We start from the raw sequence: 22,183 nt of genomic DNA, 5'->3' as shown, positions 1-22,183 counted from the left end.
CCTGAGCCTTAAGTTCATTAAAACTCTGCGTGACACTTCCCAAAATTTAATTTTGGGAAGTGTCACGCAGAGTTTTAATGAACTTAAGGCTCAGGACCATGTGGAGCTGTTCAATCCAGAGGGGAAAAGAGCCAGGAAAGGTCTTTGGATGAGCAGGAAGGTGAAGAATGTTTGCCTTTTGCATCCCTGCGTGGCAGACGTTACCCTGTCACCAGGTTAGCGCTGCCTGACGCCCAGGCTGGGAGAGAGGATCGTTGGGAATGATGTTACAGGGAGAAACACTCCCATGTTTGGCGAAATGTTCCCAAAAAAAAGCCACCCACTCCTGCGCCACCGCCCCGGTCCCGCGGCTGCCAGGCAGACCTGGCGTTCCAGGGTGCCAAAGGAAAAGTGGAAATAATGGGAATATTCCTGAAAAGGAGATTTCCCTCCGTCTGAAACCAATGTTTCCATATGAAACCCCCTAGAAATGGAGAGCAGAGCTCCCAGCCGTGGTTGGGGGCTCACTGCGGGCTGGATGGGATCTGCAGGATGGAGATGTGGGGTTTGGGAAGCGGTGCCTGGGCACACCCAGGGATGGGAACGATCCGTGGCTGGATCCCTGTTCCCGCTGTCCCCACAGGCTCCCAGCGGGCTGGGCAGCACAGCCCGAGCGGCAGCGCAAGGGCGAGGAGCTGACGGATGAGGAGAAGGAAATCATCAACCGGGTGATCGCCCGCGCCGAGAAGATGGAGGAGATGGAGCAGGAGCGCATCGGGTAAGGGGCGGCGCTGGCGACACCGAGGGACAGAGACGGGGACAGAGGGACCCCGAGCCCGCCGGGGCCGCGGGAGGAGGCTCTGCTTGGCTGCTTTCCTGGGCAGCAGCCTCTGCACTGCGGAGCTTCTCCTGAAAGGAGCCTGCGGGGGATCTTTGGGCCCGGGCCAGGAGGGACCTGCTGCGCTCAGGGGAGGGAGCGGCTCGGCGTGGCTCTGTCGCTCCGTGTGCCACGAGGGGCTGGAGCCAGGCGTTCTGCTCTCATCCCGGTGCGATTCGTTTTCAGTCGAAAAGGGATCGTTAATAGCAGCTCACCGCTTGTCCAGTGCTGAGCCAGAGCACCGAGGAGTTTGGCCCTGTTTTGGGAATGCGGTTGGAGGGGGGTGATGGGTCCATCCCGGGGTTAAGCCCACCCTGGAATGAGCTGTCTGTGAGGCTCAGGGCTGGCACCAGCTGCTGGGGGGGGCGGGTCCTGGGGTCCCCATGGCCACTGGTCCCTCACTTTTCACCAGGGGCATGCCCGGTGGGAAGTGCCCGTGCTTCCTTTCCTGCCCGGACCACGGTGCCAGGTGAAACGAGCTAATGCCGAGCCGTCCCCTTGCTCTGCTGGGAATGCTTTTCCAGAGGGGATCTCCACAATCCCCTTGGGATCACGCCTCTTTTCCTGACAGAGGAGCAGTTTTTTCCCAGCTGAGTTCAAGCACCCACTGCTGCTTTCTTTTTTTCCTAGCAGGGAAAACACTCAGGCCCAGGCAGGAGCCACACTTTGGGAACACCAAATTCCCTCTCACAGCTCAGGGACAGTTTGCTGTCCCTTCAATATCGGGGTGTGTTTGTGCAGCCACGGGCTGCTCAGGCTACAGAGAAGTGCTGGATTTATCCCCTCGTTGTTTTTAGAAATCCTCGGTTAGGAGGGGTCCGTGAACACCCTGGGAAGGTTTTGCCTTTCCAGCGGCCGTTCTCCCCGCCTGGGCTCGGCACGGGCCCCATGGATGTGTCTCCGGGCCTTGGCATCGCTTCCCAACACGCAGCGCTTCCCTCTCCCGGCTTTTTGGCAGCAGCCAGGTGAAAGCGGCTCCGAGTGGCGGTGATTCATGCCCGAGAAGTGCCTACAAACAGCTTTCCCTGGCGTTGCCCGTTTGCAGCCTGGTAAGAATTCCTTTCCAACGCGATGCTCCTTGGACGAGGCGTAAATCATCTCGGGGAGAGATTTATTCCCTGCAGCTGTTTCCCAACTGCAGCGACTCTTCCCTTTCTCCCTCTTTGCCGAGCCGGAGGAGGTTTGCTCATCCCCATTCATGAAAAGCTGGGAATTCTGGCGGATGTGCGGCCGCAGCTGATCTCCCTCCCGCGTGGAGGCGTAGCGGGAGCCGTGCCAGCCCCTTTGTGTTTGTTGGCTTGCACAACAAGAGCTGTAGGATGTTCAGCCCCGGGAATGTGGGACAGCGGCTGGATCAGCCTCGTACGGAATCATGCATTCGGGAGCAGCTCGGACGTTATCCAGGATAGCTCCTTCTATTACAAAATAATCCGGTTTGCCAGGCTGGCCTCTGGCAGGGAGGCGGCGGTGCTGGGTGGCCCTCGGTCGGCCGGGCTGCTTGAGGGAGCTGCTCCTGGAAAGCTGGATTTTCTGGGATTTTTCTAGTCCTGTAAAGGGAATAATAAATCCAATAAAACTCGCCCTGAGGATCTCGTGGCTGCTCCATCCCTGGAAGTGTCCAAGGGCAGGTTGGATAGGGCTTGGGAGCAGCCTGAGATAGTGGAAGGTGTCCCTGCCTATGGAATTAGATGAGCTTTACCGTGCTTTCCAACCCAAACCATTCCATTATTCCATGGAAATACTGCTTTTGGTTAATGTAAGGAATAGCTCACGTGGAGTGAGATTCCAAAGGGGGAATATGGGGTGAATACTCGGGGTTGTCTCAATAAGTGGAGGTGTTTGTGGGATTCATCTGAGCTGTACAGCCAGCCCTTGAGAAATCCCGAATCCCACTGCTGGGGCTAGGGATGAACCTCCTTGTGCCTCAAATCCTTCCCAATTTTTTGCCCTCCATCTCCTGTCTCCTCCGTCCCACCAGCCCCTTGTCTTGGGAACAAATCAATGCCTCTTGTTGAGCCTTTGTTTGTGGAATAGGACTTGGTGTCAAACCCAGCTCAAATTAATCCCGTGAAGGAGTATTTTTAGCTCCGAGGGCGGACGGATCCTGCGGGATACGTGAGCTGGATGCTGATGAGGGCTGGAGGACAGGGATGCTTCCTGCGTGGGGGATTTTTTTGGCTGGGCCGTTGTCTCGTGGTGCAGGGAAGGATGAGAGGAGCTGGAATCATCTTGAGCATGACACAGCAGGAGCACGTTGGGCTGGAGCTGACGGGTGTCAGAGCTGCTGGATGACCAGGATCATCCTTTGGGATGAGGACAGCTGTCGGGAAGAGGGATCATCCATGCTGGCAGGGATGGATCTGTTCTTGTCCCATCTCCCTCTGTGCTCGGGGGGGTCTCTGTGGTGGCTCTGTGCCGGCTCCAGTGACACTCTGGTGACAGTGGTGCTATTCCAGCTGCAATCCATGAGGAGCCACTTTTCCAGCTGCCACAGGAGCACCTGCAGGCACTAATTGACTCCACTCTGCATCTCTAATTGGGGGCCATCAATAACCCAGCCAGGCTGCTCCACTGCCTAATGAGCTCCAGCACGGTCCTGGCACTGAGGGGAAGATCTGAAACCATCCCAAGGTAGAAATGGATATTTCTGGAGAGCCCAGAGCTGGCTCTCCCAGAGGGAAGGTGACAGCTGGCTCCTGGAGCTGGCCATGGCCCTCTGGTCCCCTCTCAAAGTGTGGTGGCTTGCCTGTGTCCCTGTGGGTCCCACCTTTGCTCTGAGAGGAGCAGCTTTGGAGCAGGATTGCATTTTAATTCAGCTGCTCATGGCTGGGATGACACAGGGATAACGCTGGAGCAGACGGGAGTCCCCAGGGATTCAGTCATTAACCTCGGTGGCAGGGATGCTGCCTGGGAACCACAGCCTGGCATCCTCATCCCGGAGTGCAGACAGCAAAATTCAGGCTCAAGGCAAGGCAGGGAGGTTGCTGGAGACAGCTGGGAATGTGTCCTGGGATGTCTCCTGAGATCCCAGTTCCTGGAGGAGATGAGGTTCAGTTGTGACCAGGGGACAGCTTGTGCTGCTTGGGATTTTGTGGGGTTTTAGTTGGGTTTTCCCCCCACAAAAAAACCCCTTCCTCTCATTTCCAACACTGCAAAAAGAACCACCCTGCTGTAGCACACTCAGCAAGCACCTGGCTGAGCATGGAATGGGATACCTGGAAAAACTCTGTGGGTGTCTCTCATCCATGGGTGAGGGCTCAGCCTGGAAAAGCCCTGGTGGTGCTTTACCTGTAGCTCCTCGCACACTTGGAGGGGAGGGAAATTGCTTCTCCTTTCTCATCCCAGTTTGAATTATTATTCCCTTAATCTGAAGCTTGGCTGCTTCTCTTGTCCCTTTTCCACCAGGAAAATGAGCCTTAATTGAATATTCAGCCCTTTAAGGCACACGATTTCCCCAGGGAGACGAGGCTCTTGGTGACCTCCTTTGTGTTTCTCTGGAATTTTTTCACCATGGATGTGGCGGCTGAGTCCATCCCTGCTGAGGAGCACGTGGATCAGGTCCTTCCTCATGGATCAGGTCCTTCTCCCACCCTTTTTGCTGCATTAAAAGTCCTCCCTGCCACAATTTAAAGCCCATTAAGGACGTCTTGGCTGTTCATTTCTGCTGTGCTGATGAATATTTAAACACAGCAAACTCCTGCTCCGCTGTTAAGTCTCATTTCCCGGGATCATCAGCGCTTCATTCCAGTCATTCTGTCCCTCTTTCCATCCCTCTGCTCCTGCTGAGACTTCCATGGGATGATTTAGGTTGCAAAAGACTGCTGAAGTCATTGAGTCCAACCCTGAACCCAGCACTGCCAAAGCCACCAGCACTTCTGTGCCATCCAGGATTGAGGTGATCCCTCATCCCTGTGGGATCCTTATCCTGCCACAGATCACGGGAAATGTTTGGATGTGCCAGTGAGCCCTTCCCTGCCTGCTCCAGGGCTCTGGGATGGGGCAGGAGCAGCCAGGGATGTCCCTCACCACCCTGGGACCGCTCACCTTCCCCTTCCAAGCCGTGTTTCTGGGCCTGGGCTGGTTTCCACCACCAGGGCCCTGCTTCATTCCTGTTAGGTGCACGAGGAACACCTCAGATCCAGCTCTCCTATGTCTCTCCCATCAGTGACTAATCCCTGATTCCCCAGCAGGTGAGGGATGCTCTTCCCCCTGCCCGGGGCTGTCCCCGGGAGCCGGGCTGAGCCAGCTCCCTGCCACCGGCTCCAGTCATTCCACCCCTGGATTCTTTCCCCCTGTTTTAACAACAGGAAGGATATTTCCTGCTCTTTGAAGTCAGGCTTGCAGAGGCCGGAGGGATGGGCACTTGGAAGTGTGGAAAGTGGGGAGGAAGATGCTGCTGGAGGCGTGAAAGGCGGAGGGATGAGCTGGAGAGCTGGTTTTGCGCAATAAAAGCGAGAAGGAAATGATGTCTAGGGGAGAGGAAAGCTTTTGGGAAGGCAGCTCGTTCCTGGTGAGGGCTTCCCTTGGTTCTTGGTGGGAGAACAGGATGGATGTGGAGCTCTGGATTGAGCTGGAGACAAACCCAGGCTTTTCTCCTCCCAGTTATCACCTTTATCAAGAGCTTCCCAGCCCAGGGGCCTGGGCACAACCCCCCCCTTTCCCAGGGCTCTTCCTGCCAGGTTCACACCAGGACTTGAAATTGAACTTTTTCTACAGTTCTCTCCCAGCAGCGTTTGAGTCATGGGGAAAAGGGAAAAAAAAAAATCCCAATTTCTCCCTCTTGGATGGATGTTTTAACTAGGGAAATGTGCTTGGCTTGTGAGTGGTGCCACAGGTGTGTCCTGGCTGCTGAGCTCTTCCAGCGGCTCAAAAACCCCACTTAAGGAGCAGCTCCCGGTAAATGAGAGCCTGGGAGAGATCTGTGCAGCTAAATAATGAATCTCTTGAAATGCAAAGGCTTTTTCCTCTTTTTTTCTTCTTTTTTTTTTCCCTCCTCTGCTCCCTTTGATTGTGCCATTTGTTCCAGTTTCTATAATAAGTTTGTTTGGGCTTGCAGATTTCCAACTGGAAGCTGCTTTGCTTGGAGCTCCTGCAGTGCAGCGGGAGGAATTGCAGGGGATATATGGGGTTTGTCCATGTGCTTGGCTCCTTGGGAAAGAGAGGGGTTTTCCCCCAAAATGTTCCCTCTGGGTGAGGTGGGGATGAGCTGTGATAAAATCCGGGTGTTGTGGGGATCGTGCGTGATGTGGGATGTGAGCTGGGGTTCATTCCATTTAAATAACGCTTGGGGAACAGCCAGCATCCAGGTTTTCTTTGGAATGCTGCTGGCTGGGGGTTTATGGGATGATGCAGCTCTGCTGAAGTCTCCGGAATTTCTGTGTTCATCCCAGGCCGTGGAGCTTGGGAAGGCATCGGGGGTGAGTGGTGGCTCCAGAGCTGGGTTATCCCCTGGGAAGGAATCACCTATGGATGTGGAGGGCAGGGATGGACAACGGTTCTCTGGAGTAAATCCCAGAATGGTTTGGGTTGGAAGGACCTCAAAGCTCCTCTCGTTCCGTGGGCAGGGATGCCTTCCACCAAGGCTTGCTCCAAGCCTTATCCCACACCGGAGCAGGGAGTCAGGCTGGCAGGGAGCTCCTCCCTGAAGCGGGAAAGCACAAAATCCCCTTGCTGTGGTTTCAAGGATGGTGTTTTTCAGCACGAGGAAGAGAGCCAGGATTGCTGGATTTTGAGCCCCCCTGCTCCTGGTGCTGTCAGGAACTCGTGAACTCTCCCATCTGCTGTCTGCTGACACCAGAGCTGTGAAAACAGAGCCTTGTCCCCACTGCTGGCTCTGTCTGGCTCCACTGCTGCCCACCCAGCCCAGCTTCCCGCTGTGGGTTCCTTAGGAAGTGTTGGGAGGCGCCTCTGCAGCGGCAGCCGGAGCCCAGCGGGATCGGCCCCTGCGTGGGGAGGAGCAGCAGATTCCTGGGTGGGTTTTGGCAGAGCTGGTGGGCTCCCGGGGCTTTGCTCGGATGATGTGTGGAATTACAGATCCCCATCCCTGAGCGTGGCCGGGCTTGGTGGCTCTGAGATGCTCCTGTTGACTGCAGCGAGGCCGTTATGGGCTGTGATGGGCTGCACGTCCTAAAATGCTTTATTTTGGGAAGAAATTCTGCCCTGGGAGGATGGGGAGGCCCTGGCATAGGCTGCCCATCCCTGGAAGTGTCCAAGGCCAGGCTGGAGCAAGCTGGCCTCGTGAGAGGCGTCCCTGCCCATGGCAGGGATGGAATGGGATGATTTTCAGGTCCCTCCCAACCCAAACCATTCCATGCTCAGATTGTCTCTCCCCCTCGTGCTGCTGTTCCTTTATCTGACTTTTCCCCACGGATCCCGTGGAATGCTGGCCGTCCAACACCAACCCCAGAGGCACTCTGCATGCAGGGAACTTGGGGATGGTTTATGAGCATTTCAGAGGCACTGGCAGCCGAGTCACCACAAATCTGATGCCGTCACCCGATGTGGGAAAACGTCTTTGCAACACTGAGTGGTTTTTTCCTGCCACGCTCCATCGGATTTGGGTCAGGCTGCCACGGGGGGCTGCTCTCTCCGGTGGGCTTGGGTCTCCTCCTCCGTTTCTCCATTCCTTCCTCACTGAATGGCATCAATAATGCAGCCTTTTTTCTCTTGCTGTGCTATTTTTAGGGCCAGGATTCTGGGTTAGCCAAGCGCACGATGCCACCGCCAGCTCCCGGCTGCTCGGCAGGCAGCTCGTTCCTGCTTTCCAAACTCCTGCAGCCAATGCTGGCTTTCCAAAACTCCCTGAACTGGTTTTGGGTTTGTTTTGGTTTGGTTTTTTTTACCTTTTCAGGAACCAGGTGTGTTTTTACAGCCTGCTCTCCAGTGGGATTTCATGTTGCTCCAATAATTCCCATCGAATATACGCAATATTTTCCCCCAAATAATAAGAAAATCAATTAATTAATTAAGTCCTCACCAGAGCCCTGCCAGGATCTCGTGCAGCTCTTCATGGGCAGCTGCTGGGGCTGGGTGGAAAGGTTTCCACCTAGGGACAAACTGCTCCGTGCAAAGGTGCTGCCTTGGATGGATTTTCCCCGTCCGTGGAGCTGGGGCCGGCGTCGGCTCTGGAAGTCAGTATTGTGCCACAAAAACCTGTTGGAGTCCTACTTCCCGCTGAGACGGGGTTTTGTCCCAGAGCTGGAAAGGGAGAGGAAAAGGAACAGCGGGACCAAAGGCAGCCCCCGGACAGCAGAACCCTGCCCTGGTATCCTGCGCTTTTCCTGGCATTCCCTGCGCCTTTCCTGACATGCCCTGTGCCCTCTTCCCAGGCGCCTGATGAGCCGGCTGGAGGACATGCGCCGCAGCGTGCTGGGGGACGGGGTGAACCGCTGCATCCTCTGCGGGGAGCAGCTGGGGACGAGGGGCTCCGCCTGTGTCGTCTGCGAGGACTGCAAGAAGGTGAGACCCCCACCCCGGGACCCACAGACCACCCCCACCCCGGCGGCACCGCGGATTTTGGGTGCCCGTTTCCATAGCCCGGCATCCCCGGAGTCACTCGTTGCCCAGCCGCCGCTGGCGGTGGGGACATTTTGGTGGCCCCGGTGTCACCCAGCTCTTTGTTCTCCCCGCAGAACGTGTGCACCAAGTGCGGGGTGCAGACCACCAACAACCGGCCCCAGGCCATCTGGCTCTGCAAGATCTGCAGCGAGCAGCGGGAGGTGCGTGTGGCCCCGCTGTCCCCCTGTCCCCTCTGTCCCCACCCCTCCGAGACGGGACCGACTCAACCTCCCAGGGGCCTCCAGCACCGCCCAGCCGCTGTTTGAGCGTGGTTCTTTCCAGGATTGGTTTTGTTTTCTACACAAAATGACATTTTTATTTCACGAAAAAAAGGTTTGGGGTCCAAGGGGCTGTTGTGGGCAGAGATTGGCTCCCTGCAGTGCGAGCCAGGGAGTTAATTGATTAATTAATTAGCAGGGTGGGGATGTGGGGTTGCACATCCTCCTACCTGCTGGAGGAAGACCGCGGTGGCGCAGGGGGATGAAGCCCTGAGAGCCCCGTCCCTGTTCCCGCAGGTGTGGAAACGCTCCGGTGCCTGGTTCTTCAAGGGTTTGCCCAAGCAGATGCTGCCGCAGCCGATGCCCATCAGCAAGAAGGGACCCCAAACCCCGGGTGAGCCCCGCCCGGCCGAGCCGCCCGCTCCGGACCCCAAACTCCCCTCCCGGGCACCCACCCGAGGTAGGTGACAGCGGGTGCTGACCCCCCCCAGCACTGCCAGCGAGGCTGTGGGGCTCCTCCCCATCCTCGGCAAGGGAAAACTATGGGGAAAAAAGCATCCAGAGCAGTGGTGTGGCTGCTGCCTGTGTCCTAAAGGGGGTAGAAATGGAGCCTGGAGAGGTTTTATCCAGGATTGCCAAGTGGGGATGGGATGGGGTTGCAGGACATCCGCGAGCAAAGCAGCCCCGGGTGGGGGTCAGGGCGCCCGGCTGGGAGTTTGGGCAGTGCCTGGGTAGGGATGCGGTGATGGAGAAGCCTTGAAAAAAATAGGGATAAAAAGGGAAATCCGGGGAAAGAGTTGGCAGCGTGTCCCGGGATGGGGTTGGGGGTGCGTGGGCTGCGGCTTCACCGCCTCTCGCTCTGTTTGTGCCCCCAAGGCCAGGCGGATGCCGAGGACACCGAGGGTAAGCATCGGCCTTTGTCCCCTCCCTGCGCCGCCTCTGCCGAGCCCCTTCCCTGCCTCCTCCTCTTCCCACGGCGTTTTCCCGCACAGTTTTCCCCGGGATACTGCAGCAGGACCTCTCCTCGCTGCTGCCGCCCACCCTGCGGGGGGGGCCCGGGTTATTCCAGGGCTTCCCCACCTTCCGCACACGCTGGGGCTGAGCCGCTGCCGTTCCGGAGCCGCCTCCGTGGGTGGTGGGTCCTGCTGGGAGGGGCAGGTGGGGTTTTTTTTTCCCCCTGGTTATTTGCCGGCAATCCTTGGAAAAGCTGCCGGGGAAAGTTCAGGAGGCTTGTGGGGGTTCGTGCCTGTCTGTGGGGGATGGAGCAGCCGAGCCTTGTGCTGTGCACGGGAGGCAGAGCAGGGCGAGGAGGCAGTGGTGGCTTGCTCTGGTTATTCCTTGCACCCTCCAGCACTTCCAATCGTGGAATCATTCCGTTTGGAAAAGTCCTCAAAGCCCATCGAGTTCAACCTTTCCTCCAGCACTGCCAAGGCCACCACTGACCCATGTCCCCAAGGGCCACATCCACACGGCTGTTAAATCCCCCCAGGGATGGGGACTCCTGGGCAGCCTGTGCCAGGGCTGGACAACCCTTCCAGTGAAGAAATTTTTCCCTCATATCCAATCCAAACCTCCCCAGGCGTAACTTGAGGCCATTTCCTCTTGTCCTGTGGCTTCCTCCCTGGGAGAAGAGCCCAACCCCCACGTGGCTCCTGTCGGGGAGTTGTGGAGAGTGACAGGGTCTCCCTGGGAGTTCATTTTGAGTAAAGCCCCCATTTTCACACTTCCACATTGGATTCCAAGGGGATGAGGATCCCTGACCCCCCTCCAACACCGTCTGCTCCTCATTTGGGTGATCATTAAGTTGGGAGCAGCACAGTGGCTCCAAACCCTCCTCTTCCTTAGCTCCATGGAAGAGGCAACGAGGGGGCTGAGGGGACAGTTCCCCTCTGGAATGGTCCCCTCCATCCCCCCCCTTCCTTCAGCTCAGCTTCTGCTGCTCCCAGCTGCTGATCTCCCTCTTCCCATGCAGCAGCAGTTGGGGAAAGCACTTAATTACAGCAATTTAATCACGCCCGTGGCTGGTGCCGTTAAACCTCCCAGCCCCACTGGCAGCTTTTATTAATCCGACGGCTCCCGGAGTCGGGAAGGCTTTGCCAGCTCCGCACATCGCTCCCGGTGCTCAGCATGCTCCTGCCGTGCCCATGATTTTCCTACAGATCCCTTGGAAAATTATTTATTGCACCGCTCTTTCTGCACCACGGGGCTCCTGCTCCTGGATGCTCGTTTCGCTCCCTCCCTGCTCTTCAGCATTCCCGGTGTTTTTCCCTCTCTCCCTCCTCCTTTCCCCCCACAATCTGTTGCGTTGCGCTTTGTCCTCGCGCCCGGTGACCCTGAGAGCCCAGCCAAGGAGAAACAGCCCATTTATGTGACGGCAAAGATTTATCCCTGGCGTCTCCAGCAGCAGCCAGGTGAGCGCCGAGACCTTTTCCGTCACGTCCGTGGGGTTGCAATTCATCACCCTGGAGCGCCGGGCTGGGATTGATCCGCTGGGATGGTGGCTGCTGGGTGATGGAAGGGAGAGGCAGAGGCAGCTGCCGCGGCTGTCTCCTTAATAAATGGGAGATGATCAGCAGGAGGAAAATATGCCCCCCCCCCCCCCATCCCAGGAATGCGGAGTTGTGATGCCATCAGGGGTTTGCTGGGTGCTGAGGACCAGCTGGTGGATACCTCTGGCCTTGTTTTCCCGTGGCACTCTGGTGTCCCCACGGTTCGGCGTGTCCTTGGCGATTTCCCGAGCTCTGCGTGCAGCTTTGGTGGCGCAGAGCCCTCCTGCTGCAGTGCCCAGGGCTCGGGAGGTGCTGCTGCAGTGGCCGTGCCCACTGTCCCCCTGCTGCTGGCACCCAGCCTGGGCAGCGCCCAGGGATGGCCGCTCGCTTGTCCAGCCTCACCGCTCCTTTACCCCTCTCCCTGCAGGCAGCGACGCCGCAGCAGCCGCCCGGGGGAGCCGCAGGGCGGCCGAGGGCCGGCCGGGTCCGTGCGGCAGCGAGGACACCGGTGGGGACAGCGGCAGCCGGGACTACGCTGCCGAGAGCGGGGTCAGCAGGAGCCCCGGTGAGAGCGGTGCTCCCGCATCCCTGCGCTCCTGGAAGGAGAAATGGGGGGCCACAAAGCCGGGAGCCGTCTGCCGGTGGTCTCTGCTGATTGTCCCCTGTCCTCGCAGGTGTGAAGAGAACCAACTCCGTGCAAAGCCAGCGGCCACCGCCGCCGGCCACCGCCGGTCCCGCTGCCGCATCTGCCGCTGGCTCCGGTCCGGCAGCAGCTCCCGCAGGTAAGGATGCGATGGGAATGCGGCCAAGGCGTTCGGCCCCTGGGGACACCCCAGGGTGGGGCAGGGACCCTCCGGCTTGGCGCGGTGGGAGAGGGAAGGAGGGAATGTCCCAGGTGATGCCACCTCTGTCCCCAGCGCCGGCGGCAGCAGCAGCAAGGCCGGGTCCCGGGGGTCCCACCCGCTTCCCGGAGAGACGAGGTAACCCCGGGCTGGCTGCGGGGGGCTGGGGGGCAGAGCGGGCCGGGGGCTAACGGGGTCCCTCCTGCAGCGAGCCCCCCGCTGGGACCCCCGGAGCCGGCCCGCGCCGCCAGGGAGGAGCGGGGAGGGGGCTTTGCCGCGGCCCCCGGCAGGGAGGACAGGCCAGCCTGGCAGCCCCCTGCTGCCACACAGCCCCCGGCCGCCCCGCCGGCATCCGCGGCCCCGCAGCGGCAGCAGCCCCGCGAGGAGGAGGAGGAGGATGCCAACAGCTACGACTCGGATGAAGGCAGTATGTACCCAGGGAGGGAGCTGTTTCTTTGGGAAATGTGGGATTTGGAGGAGGTTGCTGGGCGGCCGTGACTCGCATTGGAAGGCGGTGGGTGTCCAGCACTGAAAGTCCTTGGGAATGCTGCTTCCCTGTGGGGCTGGGAGCCGGGGTGGGGATTTGAGGGGGGAGGATGTGTGGTAGAACATCCTGGGTGGGGAGCGCTGCTCGGGGCCGGGAATAGGTGCTTGGATAGGAGCAGCTGATGCCCTCTGTGCCTGCTCTTCATCCCTGGGATGAAGGAACGCAAGCCTGAGCTGGTTTCCAACAAGCCAAAACAGGGGCCAGATGCTGAGCCCCAGCTTTGGAGGAGCTGTTGTTCCTGAGCTGGAGCCTCTTCTCAGGGTGCTCCAGGGTGGAATTCCTGGGGTCACTCCTCCTTTACCTGGTGAATGTTGGAGTCAGCTCCAAAGCTGCAGGCTGCCCTCCTGGGACGGTCCCTGCTCTGCAGAGCTGTGTCCAGAGCTCCCAAATCCGCCTGGATTTGTGGCGGTTTGGCTGCTGCGAGCACGGTCTCACTGCATTAAACAGCTTTTACATTTGACCCGCAAATCTTTCTAATTATTACTAATCGGAGATGATTAAACACAGTTATTGGCTGGGGTTTTAACGAGGTCCTGTTTCCTCCTCCTCCTCCCTCGCTGTCAGCCACGCTGGGAGCCCTGGAGTTCAGCCTGCTCTATGACCAGGAGAACAGCTCCCTGCACTGCACCCTCATCAAGGCTAAGGCAAGTGCTCCTCTTTTTTCCCATCTTTCCCCTCATTTAAATCCATCTAGCTCCCAGTTTCTCTGCTACAATGGGATGGAAGCCATGTGGCTGCTCCCTTGGGAGACCCCAGGTACGGCTGCTCCTGGCTGGGGAGGGTTAGGGGCCTTTTTCCTTGAGAGATCTGTGGCAGTGCTGATGCCCTGGAACAGTCCTCCCAGAGAAGCTGTGGCTGCCCCATCCCTGGGAGTGTCCAAGGCCAGGTTGGACAGGGCTTGGAGCAACCTGGGATAGTGAAAGGTGTCCCTGCCCATGGCAGTGGATGGAACTCAGTGATATTTGAGGTCTCTTCCAACCCAAACCATTCTGCGGTCCTACAACTCTGATTTTTCCAGGGGTGGGTTGGATGTTTCAGCACATCCTGGCACCCACGGCCACTCAGGGCAGAGGCTCAGGGTCACTGACCACATTTTCTCTTTGTTGAGTTTTTCGTGGGCAGCTTTGTCTCCTGGCTTTGCTGAAGGAGGATTCACATCCTGTGTTTCCTTTAGGGCTTAAAACCGATGGATTCCAACGGCCTGGCTGATCCCTACGTGAAGCTGCACCTCCTGCCCGGAGCCAGCAAGGTGAGGTGTTGCCGTGTTTGGTGCATTTTGGGATCGGGATGGAGCAGAGGTTCCTCAAATCCCCCTCAGGTCCCTCCCTCGGATCAGATTTTCCCTGTTGATTTCTCCGCTCGTTGCTGTTTCCCCCGGGCGTTTCTCCAAACAGGGAGGGCGCTCCCAGATGTTCTCCCAGACCTGAGGAACAGCTCATCCTGCAGGCAGGAATCTGCTCAGGGATGGAGGGAAGCTCCAGAGGAGCATCACAAAACATCTGTCCTGAAATCTAATTATGGCCAGGGCTGGAATTATCCGTTTGCTTGGAAGTTGCAGCACGTTCTTGTTGGAGCTGTGGGGAGAGAATGATGGCTCCATTATGGAAATTCCTGGGAGTCTCCCTGCCCAGCCCAGCTGAGCTGGTCTTGGTGGGCAAAGCTTGAGGAAGGGATGACCACCAGCGGTGCTGGCGCTTTGCTCAGGGGCTGCAGCAGAGTTTTGCTTGGAGGAACCAGGAGTAAAAGCAGGGGAAAACTGATGATAAAATCATTGGGTTGATTTTACAGCTTTGCTTTATGCACGGGGGATTCCTGCTCTTGTTGGGAGGAAATCCAGGAGTGATGTTGGGAATTGCTTTGATTTCTCTTGCTCTCCTTTGCTGATACTTCTTCTAATTTTTTTTTTTTTTAATTTTGAACTCATGCTTGTGAAAGACACACGAGCAAGTGACAGCTCCTCGATTCCCCACTGCCACCTCCTTTAGACCATGACAGCTGTGACCTGAGCCCTCACAGCCTGTCCTGGGCACCTTTTTCCCCCTCTCCTTGAGGGAGAGACAAAATCCAGGCTCTCCCAACCACCATGCATCACCAAGCCCCCAGTGCTCGTGCCAAGCTCCACTTTGATGCTCCCCTGGGGTGGCTGGCTCACCATCACCCAGATGTGATGGGGCATCCCTGGCAGGAGCTGGGATTTGGGCAGGGCGGGATTCCGGGGTGTAATTGCTCTGTGTTTTTTGGGATGTCCGCAGTCGAATAAGCTGAGGACGAAGACGCTGCGCAACACCCGGAACCCCGTGTGGAACGAGACCCTGGTGTACCACGGTATCACCGACGAGGACATGCAGAGGAAAACCCTCAGGCGAGCACAGCAGGAGCCTGGGGATCCCATGGGATGGGGCTGTGGATGTCCTGACTCAGAGTATCACGCCCAGCCTTCCCCAGGAGTGCAGGGAGTGCTGGGAAATGCAGTTTTGGGTTAAAATCAACATGAATTTGCTCGTTTGGATGGTTCTTCTAAGAGAGGAGAAGCGGCGTTTTGACCTTGTCATTTAGTAGTGAATTGTTGATATTGCTGTAATTTTTATCATCACAGAGGTGTGTGGTTTTTGTATCTCTGCTGATTTGGCAGTATCCCAGAAAAAAGAAGCCTATTTAAATATCTGTCAAAATCTGCGGCTCTTTCCCCACTCAAGAAACTTCCACATTTTGATTTCTTACAAAGCATGTCTTAAAAATGTTGCTTTTTTTTATTTTTTGGGGCAAACTAGAAATTTGGGGGTTGATTGCTTTTGGTCAGAGGAGATCCAGATCAAGGGTGGGTTGGGGGGGTTTGGCTCTGGAGCTGGGCACTGCTGCAGCCTGGTTGACATTCCCATTTCCCTCTTCCCTCCAGGATCTCCGTGTGTGATGAGGACAAATTCGGCCACAACGAGTTCATCGGAGAAACCAGAGTTGCCTTGAAAAAACTCAAAGCCAACCAGAAAAAGAACTTCAACATCTGCCTGGAGAGAGTAATAGCAGTGAGCGTCCATGAAAATTCCTTCCGTTCCCGTTGGGAATGCAAACAAATGGCTCCTGAGGGGCGCAGGGATGGGCTGTGGGCGCCAGAGGTGCCCAAATTCCCTGGCACCTTTAGAAGTTGGATTCCCACCCATGCCTGATGTGATCCATCAAGGCCAGGAGATAAGGGCATGGTGGGAATCCATGGGAAGTGATTGCTGATGGCTGTCACTGTGGAGGAAGGGACAGGTTGCTCTGTCCCCTGTTGAATCTGCTGGGGTGGAGCAGATGGACATTCCTGAGGCCCTTCCACTCCAGTGCTGGAGCTGGGCTGCATTCCCAGGGTTTTTTGTGGTGGGATGGTGCCTCTCCCGGTCACTCATGGCAATCCCTTTGTCCTTTCCCATCCCAGACGAAGCGCACCGGCACAACCGGCGCATCCCGCGGCATGGCCCTGTACGAAGAGGAGGTGAGTCCTTGGAGCATCCAAACTCCATCCATGTCCCACCCACCACCCCTTGTGTAAACCCCATTATCCCCCCCCCCCTTCACGGAGATCCGACATTCCCTGATATCCTCATCATCCCTCCTGCTCCGCCGCCGAGTTTTCCTGGCTCGGCTCCTCCAGGCCCTCCCTCCCGCAGGTGGATCGCGGTGGGGACGTGGAGGAGCGCGGGAAGATCCTGGTGTCCCTCATGTACAGCACCCAGCAGGGCGGGCTCATCGTGGGCATCGTGCGCTGCGTGCACCTGGCGGCCATGGACGCCAACGGATACTCGGATCCCTTCGTCAAGCTGTGAGTGAGCCGGGAACGGCTCCGGGCTGGAGCACGTGGCCGTGGAGCCACCTGCTGTCCTTTGGAGCTCTTCCAAAGGCTCTGGAGCCCTGGGGCAGCAGGAGCTGTCCAGCAGCAGCGGTGGTGTCCCCGTTGTGGGTGAGGTTCGGGGATGCTGACCCAACCCTTGTGGAGCTCCCCATATTCCCAAATCTCATGGTGACCTCGTGGAGAATCCCAGAATTGTTAAAGGTTGGGAAAGACTTCGAGATCATGGAGTCCCACCTTTGATCCCTGCATGTCTGCAAACAAAGGACGTGTGAGGGATGTGGGGATGGGTTTGGGGCTGCAACCCAAGGTGGAGGTGCCTGACTTCCCTGGTATCCATAGGGGAGTATCCATAGGGATTCCCACCCGTGGCTGGGCTGATGTGACTCGTCAGGAGCGTGGTGGGAATCCAGGGACAGTGGAAACTGGAGGACGGGGGGTTCTTCTCTTCACCTCTGACCCGAGGTGGCTCCATGTCCCTCTGTGCCCCACTTGCTGCCCCAGAAACCCACGTAACTCCTGGGAATGTGTGGGAATAAGGTTTTTATTCCACCCTCATGAGCTGCACCACGGAGAGGTCCCTGCGGCCATTCCTGGTGGGGCTTTTTTCCTGTTTTTATTCTTTGTATTCACAAAAAAACCTCTGCTCTCCCTAAAACTCACTCAGTAGCTCTCACATTGAACATATTCTGTTCATCGATTTGTAGCTCAGTGGGACTGAGCAGTTTCCCTTCCCAGTCTCTCTTTATTTGTTGGATTCTCCATTTCCACAAACAGAAGATGGTGGCTTTCCATTTTTAATTTAGCTTCCAGCAGAGATCTGATTAATCCCAGCTCTAAATTGAGTTCTGGAGCTGCAGCCAGGCTCCACAGCCCCAGCCCCACACTTTTCCCACATCCTCTGGGAGGTGGGAAGGGAGACTGGCCCTAAATAAATCTCTTCCAGCCCAGAAACTCACTTTTAAAGCTTACAAACTCCCACTGTTCTTGCACTTGGATTTGGAGCTGTTTTCTGTTGCCCCCAGTTGGCTGAAACCTGACATTGGGAAAAAGGCCAAGCACAAGACGCAGATTAAGAAGAAAACGTTGAATCCTGAATTTAACGAGGTAGGGATGGATATTTCTTATATTATTAAATCAATTTACTCATCACTGTGCTGAGTGGAGGAGGTGGAGGACTCTTTGCTCAAGCTCCTTTCCCTCTCCTGTACCCGGGAATATTTTGGGCACGGCTTTGCCATGGCAGCACCGCACACCCTGAAAGCTCCCTGCTGCCGGCTCCATGTCATCCCAGCTGGGGATGTGGGTGGGATGAGCATTCCTGGGGGTGGGAATTGGAAGTTCTCAGCTGGTGCTGCTTCGGTGGGACACCTGGAAAGGGCTCACGTAGGTGCAAGGGGTGAGCTCAGCTCCTGGGTGCTGTGATCCTGGGAAAGGAGGCGCTGCAGGAAGGAGTGTTTTCCCTTCATTAATTATATTTTAACCATCCTCTCCTTGGATTTTTGAATCCAGACTGAACAGGGATCATGTCCAACCCTGTAACTGCAGCTTTTGGGATATGTTTTCCTTTCGGGGCGTGACGTGAGTGTTCCCATTTCTGCAGGAGTTCTTCTACGACATCAAACACAGCGACCTGGCCAAGAAGTCCCTGGACATTTCCGTCTGGGATTATGATATCGGAAAATCCAATGACTACATTGGTGAGCTGGAAGGCTCTGCCTTGTGGGGCAGGGGTTTGGTGCCTGGTGTGGGGTTTGCTGGATGGGATTGGGGGTGGGGGTCACCTGCCCGGGTGGGGTGATGGAATCTGGTGAGTGCAGACCCCACACTGCCCCACCTCCAGCATCTTGGGAGATCTTCTGGGCAGGAAGAGCATCTCCAGGTGTTTCCATGAGATTCTTGGATCCAGGAGAGTGTGAGGTGTATTTCCTGGAACATCAACATCACCTCTGGGTACAAAGTCTGCTCTTCTCCCCTTTTCCCAGGTGGGTGCCAGCTGGGAATCACGGCGAAGGGCGAGCGCTTGAAACACTGGTACGAGTGCCTGAAGAACAAGGACAAGAAGATCGAGCGCTGGCACACCCTGCAGAACGAGAACCACGTTGCCAGTGATTAAAGGGAGCCTCTGCCCGGCCCTCCCCACCCTGTGCCACGCCCCTGTAGGTCCCTGGTGTCCCCGATGTCCCCGGTGTCCCGTCTTCCAGCGCAGCCACGCCTTGCTACAGCCTCCGGTCCCAGGGTCCTCCGCCTCCCCCAAGCCCTCCCCATCCTGAAGACTCCCCCAGATCTTTTCTATTCTCCTTTATTTATTTTCAGCTGGGGCAGGAGGCCGTCGAGTTCCCCTGGTGTGTGATTTTGGCAAGCAATAGCTCCCTCCTGACTGTTCCCCTCCCTCTCCCCAGTCCCCGTGGCAGCGTTCCCGTCGCGTGTCTGACGCTCCGTGTCCCTCCAGCCTCCGCTCCCCGCGGCTCCGGCGTCTCCCGGCGGGAGATCGGAGTGCTGAGGTTGGGAGCATCAGCCTGTCCTGCTTGTGTGATCTCAATACCTCAGTTGCAATAATGAAAAAAGCTCCTCGGCTTTGGTGTGGGTGTCACCGTCGCCTGGTGTCCGTGTCGTCGTGGTTAGGCCAAATCCGGTGTCACCGGTGCCATCCTGCGAGTCCCGCTTGAGCTTCACCTCTGGTTTGGCCCTCCCGAGCACTGTTGTGGCACATCCCTTGCTGAGAAGATCCACCACCAACACAGTAACAGCGGCAAGGAGGGTTTAGGGAGCTCTGTGCTCGCAGGGAAGCAGATTTGGCTTGGTTCGTGTCGTTCCGAGCCGCCGTGGGCGATTCCTTCGCCCCAGGAATTCGGGGGCTCCACTGCTGTGGGAGCCCAGCTGTGTTTTAGGGTTGTGACTACCTCCTCTTCACCTCTGAGCTGTGTAGTAGTGACCAGCTGAGCCCTGAGGGCAGTCCCTGGCTCCCCTCAGACCCCTCCTGCTTCCGAGGACTTGCTGTTCCTCAGGAGGGAAGCTGAGGGAGCTGCTCCTTCCCCCCACCCCCCTGATGTGTGTGAGGATTATTGCTTTAATCCACCACAGCTCCTGGAATTAGCTGGAGCAGTCCCAGATCTTCCAAACTTGGCCTGGTTTGGTTTTCTTTCATTTTTCCTAATTCTGCACAAGAACCTTTGTCCTCAAGCTGTGCTTTTAGGGATGGCCCGGAGCTGTTGGATCTGCCCTGGACAGCAGGAGAGCTCAGGCTCTCTCCAGCTGCTGCTGCTCTGGTCTGGGACCATTCCCTGGCTCTGGAAAAGCCCAAGCACATCCCTGTGGGTAGGAGCACCATAAGCACTACGGAATATAGGGAATTTTTCGTCACACCACACATGTTGTGTGAAACCTCCCTGCCCCCCGCGCCCTCTGCTGCGGCCGCTCGCTCTTGGAGTTGGTTGGGTTCTCCCTTTTCCAACCTTTCCAGAGGGATGGGCCTGGCCCAAACCTTCCTGTTCGTCCCAGAGCAGCATTTGGGCACGGAGCTGTGCTGGGGAAATGTGTGGCTGAGGGTAAAAATACCTTTAAAAATCATTATTTAAGCAATTCCTTGATTTCTCCCAGCCCTGCAGCAGCCCAGCCTCCTTTGTATGTGCAGAACAGCTCACTTAAGGTCACCCTTATCCCATCCTGTATTCCCATTCCCTGTTCAGCCTGCTTTCTTTGGGAAAAGGATGCTCAGATCACCTCTTTGCATCTTCAAAATTCAAGTGCAACTCGCCAGTCTCCTCAGTATTGTGCAAAACCACGCCCCACCCCCCCTTCTCAGTTTTTCTGATGGTAATTCCTGCCCTGAATGACTTCTTTTCGTTGTAAATAAAGCATGCACCTATGGATTGGGAATGGTGAAAAACAAACAACAAAAACCAACAACAACAAAAAAAGAAAAAAAAAAGAAAATTCAAAGCCTCTTCTACTGCTGTTTGCATTCAGACTCGCATGCAGTGATTTTACAGCCAAATATCAGTTTACAACTGTTAAGAGAAAAAGAAAATGTTACACAGGAATTAGAAATCCTCCAGTCTTCCGCTGCATGCAGCACAACATCCTCTCTTGGTGTGGTATCTAATAAAGTGAGACTATTGGAAAAGAACAAAAAAAACCCCGGGTTTTGGCTTCTTTCATTGCCTGTGGGAATAGGACCAGCGTGGGCTGGGGGTGCTGGGAGTCCCTGGTGGGTTGGGGGTGCTGGGAGTGGGTGGGGCTGGGGGTGTTGAGGAGTTTGGGGTGGGTGGGGGAGAGTTCCTGGCTCTCCTGTGGGTGACAGGGATCTGTGTTTGGGAATATCCTGGGTTAACCGTGCAGGTTTAAAGCATCCCTGGGCTCCCCCTCGCTTGGTGCCTCAATGTCCTGGGGCAAAGCAGGAGTGGTGGTGGGAGATCCTTTCCCCTCCCTCACCCCCAGTTTGCGGAGCAGGAGCCGCTCCCTCGGGCGGTGGCAGCTCCCGTTGTGCCGCTGCTCCAACCAAGCGACGATTTCCTTTAATTTCCTTTTATTTCGGGCGTTTCCAGGCTCGGATCCCAGGGCAGGGCTGGTGGCAGCCCCCGGGCGCAGCGGGCGGTGGCTCCGCGGATCCCCGATGGTGCCATCGCCCCTCGCTGTGCCCAGACGGGGACGAGGTGGCGGCGGTGGCCGGGCCGCTGGCGATGCCCAGAGACAGCAGCAGATGTCACTGGAGCTCCAGGGATGCAGCGGGAAGGAGGTGCCGGAAGGATCCCCAGGGATTTGGGAATTTGGGGGGAACAATCGCATCCCGCTCCTGCCGCTCCTGCCGCTGATTTTCTTCCAAACCTTCAGTGGCAGGGAAGAGTTGGGGCTTTTTCCTCTGAAAAAAACGTTTCCAGGGAAGTCCAGCAGCCTTAAAACTGAGCTTTTTGAACTTCTTTTTATTGTTTTTGTTTTCCAGCGTTGAGTTCTTCCCATTGAGTTTTCCTCCTCGTTTTTTCTTTTTCCTGCCCAGCAAGTGGCCAGAAGAGAGGTCCCAGTGGAGGAATTCCAGTGGAAAAGTCCCATCCAAGACCTCCCAGCCAAGAAATCCAGTCCAAGAGGTCCCAGCAGAGAGACCACCCAGCTCCAGCTGAGGACTGGGATGAGGATCTCCCACATTCCCTGGGATGAAGGTGCTGCGGTGTTTGTGGGTGAGGCAGCACCAGCCGTGCTTGGTTGTGAATTCCCGAATGGAAAATGATTCCAAGGAGGGATTTGGAGCAAATCCGTGGGAATAAGAGAGGATCCTTTGTCCCCTTGATTCCTGTTTCTCCTCCCATTTTCTTCTCAGCCTCTCCGGAAGGAAATTCCTTGGATAGGGCTTGTTCAGGATCATCCTTTGCATCTCCTGCTTCTGTAGGTGGTTCCCAGTTTTAATTCCATCTCAGCACATCAGAAGCATTCCACTCTTCCAGCTGCTTTCCTCGTGCTCTGGCTGGATTTGGACCTTTGGAGCCATCAATGGATTCTCATCCCGGTTCCAGCCAGGCCAGTCGGGAGCAGGAATTTGCAGTGGCTGGGAAATCAATACAGGTTTGCTCTTCATCCAGGGGGCTGGGAAATGGGGATGGCAGCAGCACCTTAAGCAGCTGCCAGGACCTGAGGCATGTCCTTGACTGATCTTGGAAAAGGGCCAGGACCACCCCAGGAAAAAAGGCATGGGACGAAGGAGTTGGTAAAATGTTGGGCTTCTTGTTCCATTCCTGCGAAATCCAAGTGGCTCCTCTCCAAGGCTCCTGTGGCTCCAGGAGGTCATGGCAGTGCCCAGGGATCCACCTCATCCTGCAGTGCTGTTTTCTGGTTGCTTCTCTAAAAATTCCATGTT

The 22,183-nt window shown here is 56.6% G+C and overlaps 1 protein-coding gene across 10 annotated transcripts in view; it reads left to right on the top strand.

Moving 5' to 3' along the window:
• Positions 1–20,346, top strand: part of RPH3A (rabphilin 3A) — a 28,563-nt gene extending 8,217 nt beyond the window's left edge. For 8 of the 10 annotated variants that reach the window (XM_042034920.1, XM_042034918.1, XM_042034919.1 and 5 more), the window contains 18 exons: positions 623–757; positions 8,185–8,314; positions 8,488–8,574; positions 8,929–9,091; positions 9,508–9,534; positions 11,548–11,685; positions 11,795–11,902; positions 12,038–12,100; positions 12,171–12,389; positions 13,074–13,153; positions 13,684–13,758; positions 14,762–14,871; positions 15,406–15,532; positions 15,925–15,981; positions 16,157–16,308; positions 17,361–17,442; positions 17,939–18,035; positions 18,321–20,346. In XM_042034920.1, the coding sequence (XP_041890854.1) occupies positions 623–757; positions 8,185–8,314; positions 8,488–8,574; positions 8,929–9,091; positions 9,508–9,534; positions 11,548–11,685; positions 11,795–11,902; positions 12,038–12,100; positions 12,171–12,389; positions 13,074–13,153; positions 13,684–13,758; positions 14,762–14,871; positions 15,406–15,532; positions 15,925–15,981; positions 16,157–16,308; positions 17,361–17,442; positions 17,939–18,035; positions 18,321–18,451 (1,981 nt within the window). In that variant the 3' untranslated portion in view covers positions 18,452–20,346. The remainder of the gene's footprint in view (positions 1–622; positions 758–8,184; positions 8,315–8,487; positions 8,575–8,928; positions 9,092–9,507; positions 9,535–11,547; positions 11,686–11,794; positions 11,903–12,037; positions 12,101–12,170; positions 12,390–13,073; positions 13,154–13,683; positions 13,759–14,761; positions 14,872–15,405; positions 15,533–15,924; positions 15,982–16,156; positions 16,309–17,360; positions 17,443–17,938; positions 18,036–18,320) is intronic. The other 2 variants (XM_042034916.1, XM_042034917.1) reach the window with 2 other exon arrangements.
• The last annotated feature ends 1,837 nt before the right edge of the window (positions 20,347–22,183 follow it).

Source organism: Corvus kubaryi, unplaced genomic scaffold (assembly GCF_017639235.1).
Source record: "Corvus kubaryi isolate FWS band 111438036 unplaced genomic scaffold, C.kubaryi_AGA036_p1.0 37382, whole genome shotgun sequence".
Lineage (NCBI taxonomy): Eukaryota > Metazoa > Chordata > Aves > Passeriformes > Corvidae > Corvus > Corvus kubaryi.
The sequence above is the reverse complement of the archived record's forward strand: the minus strand, read 5'-3'. Positions and strand labels throughout refer to the sequence as shown.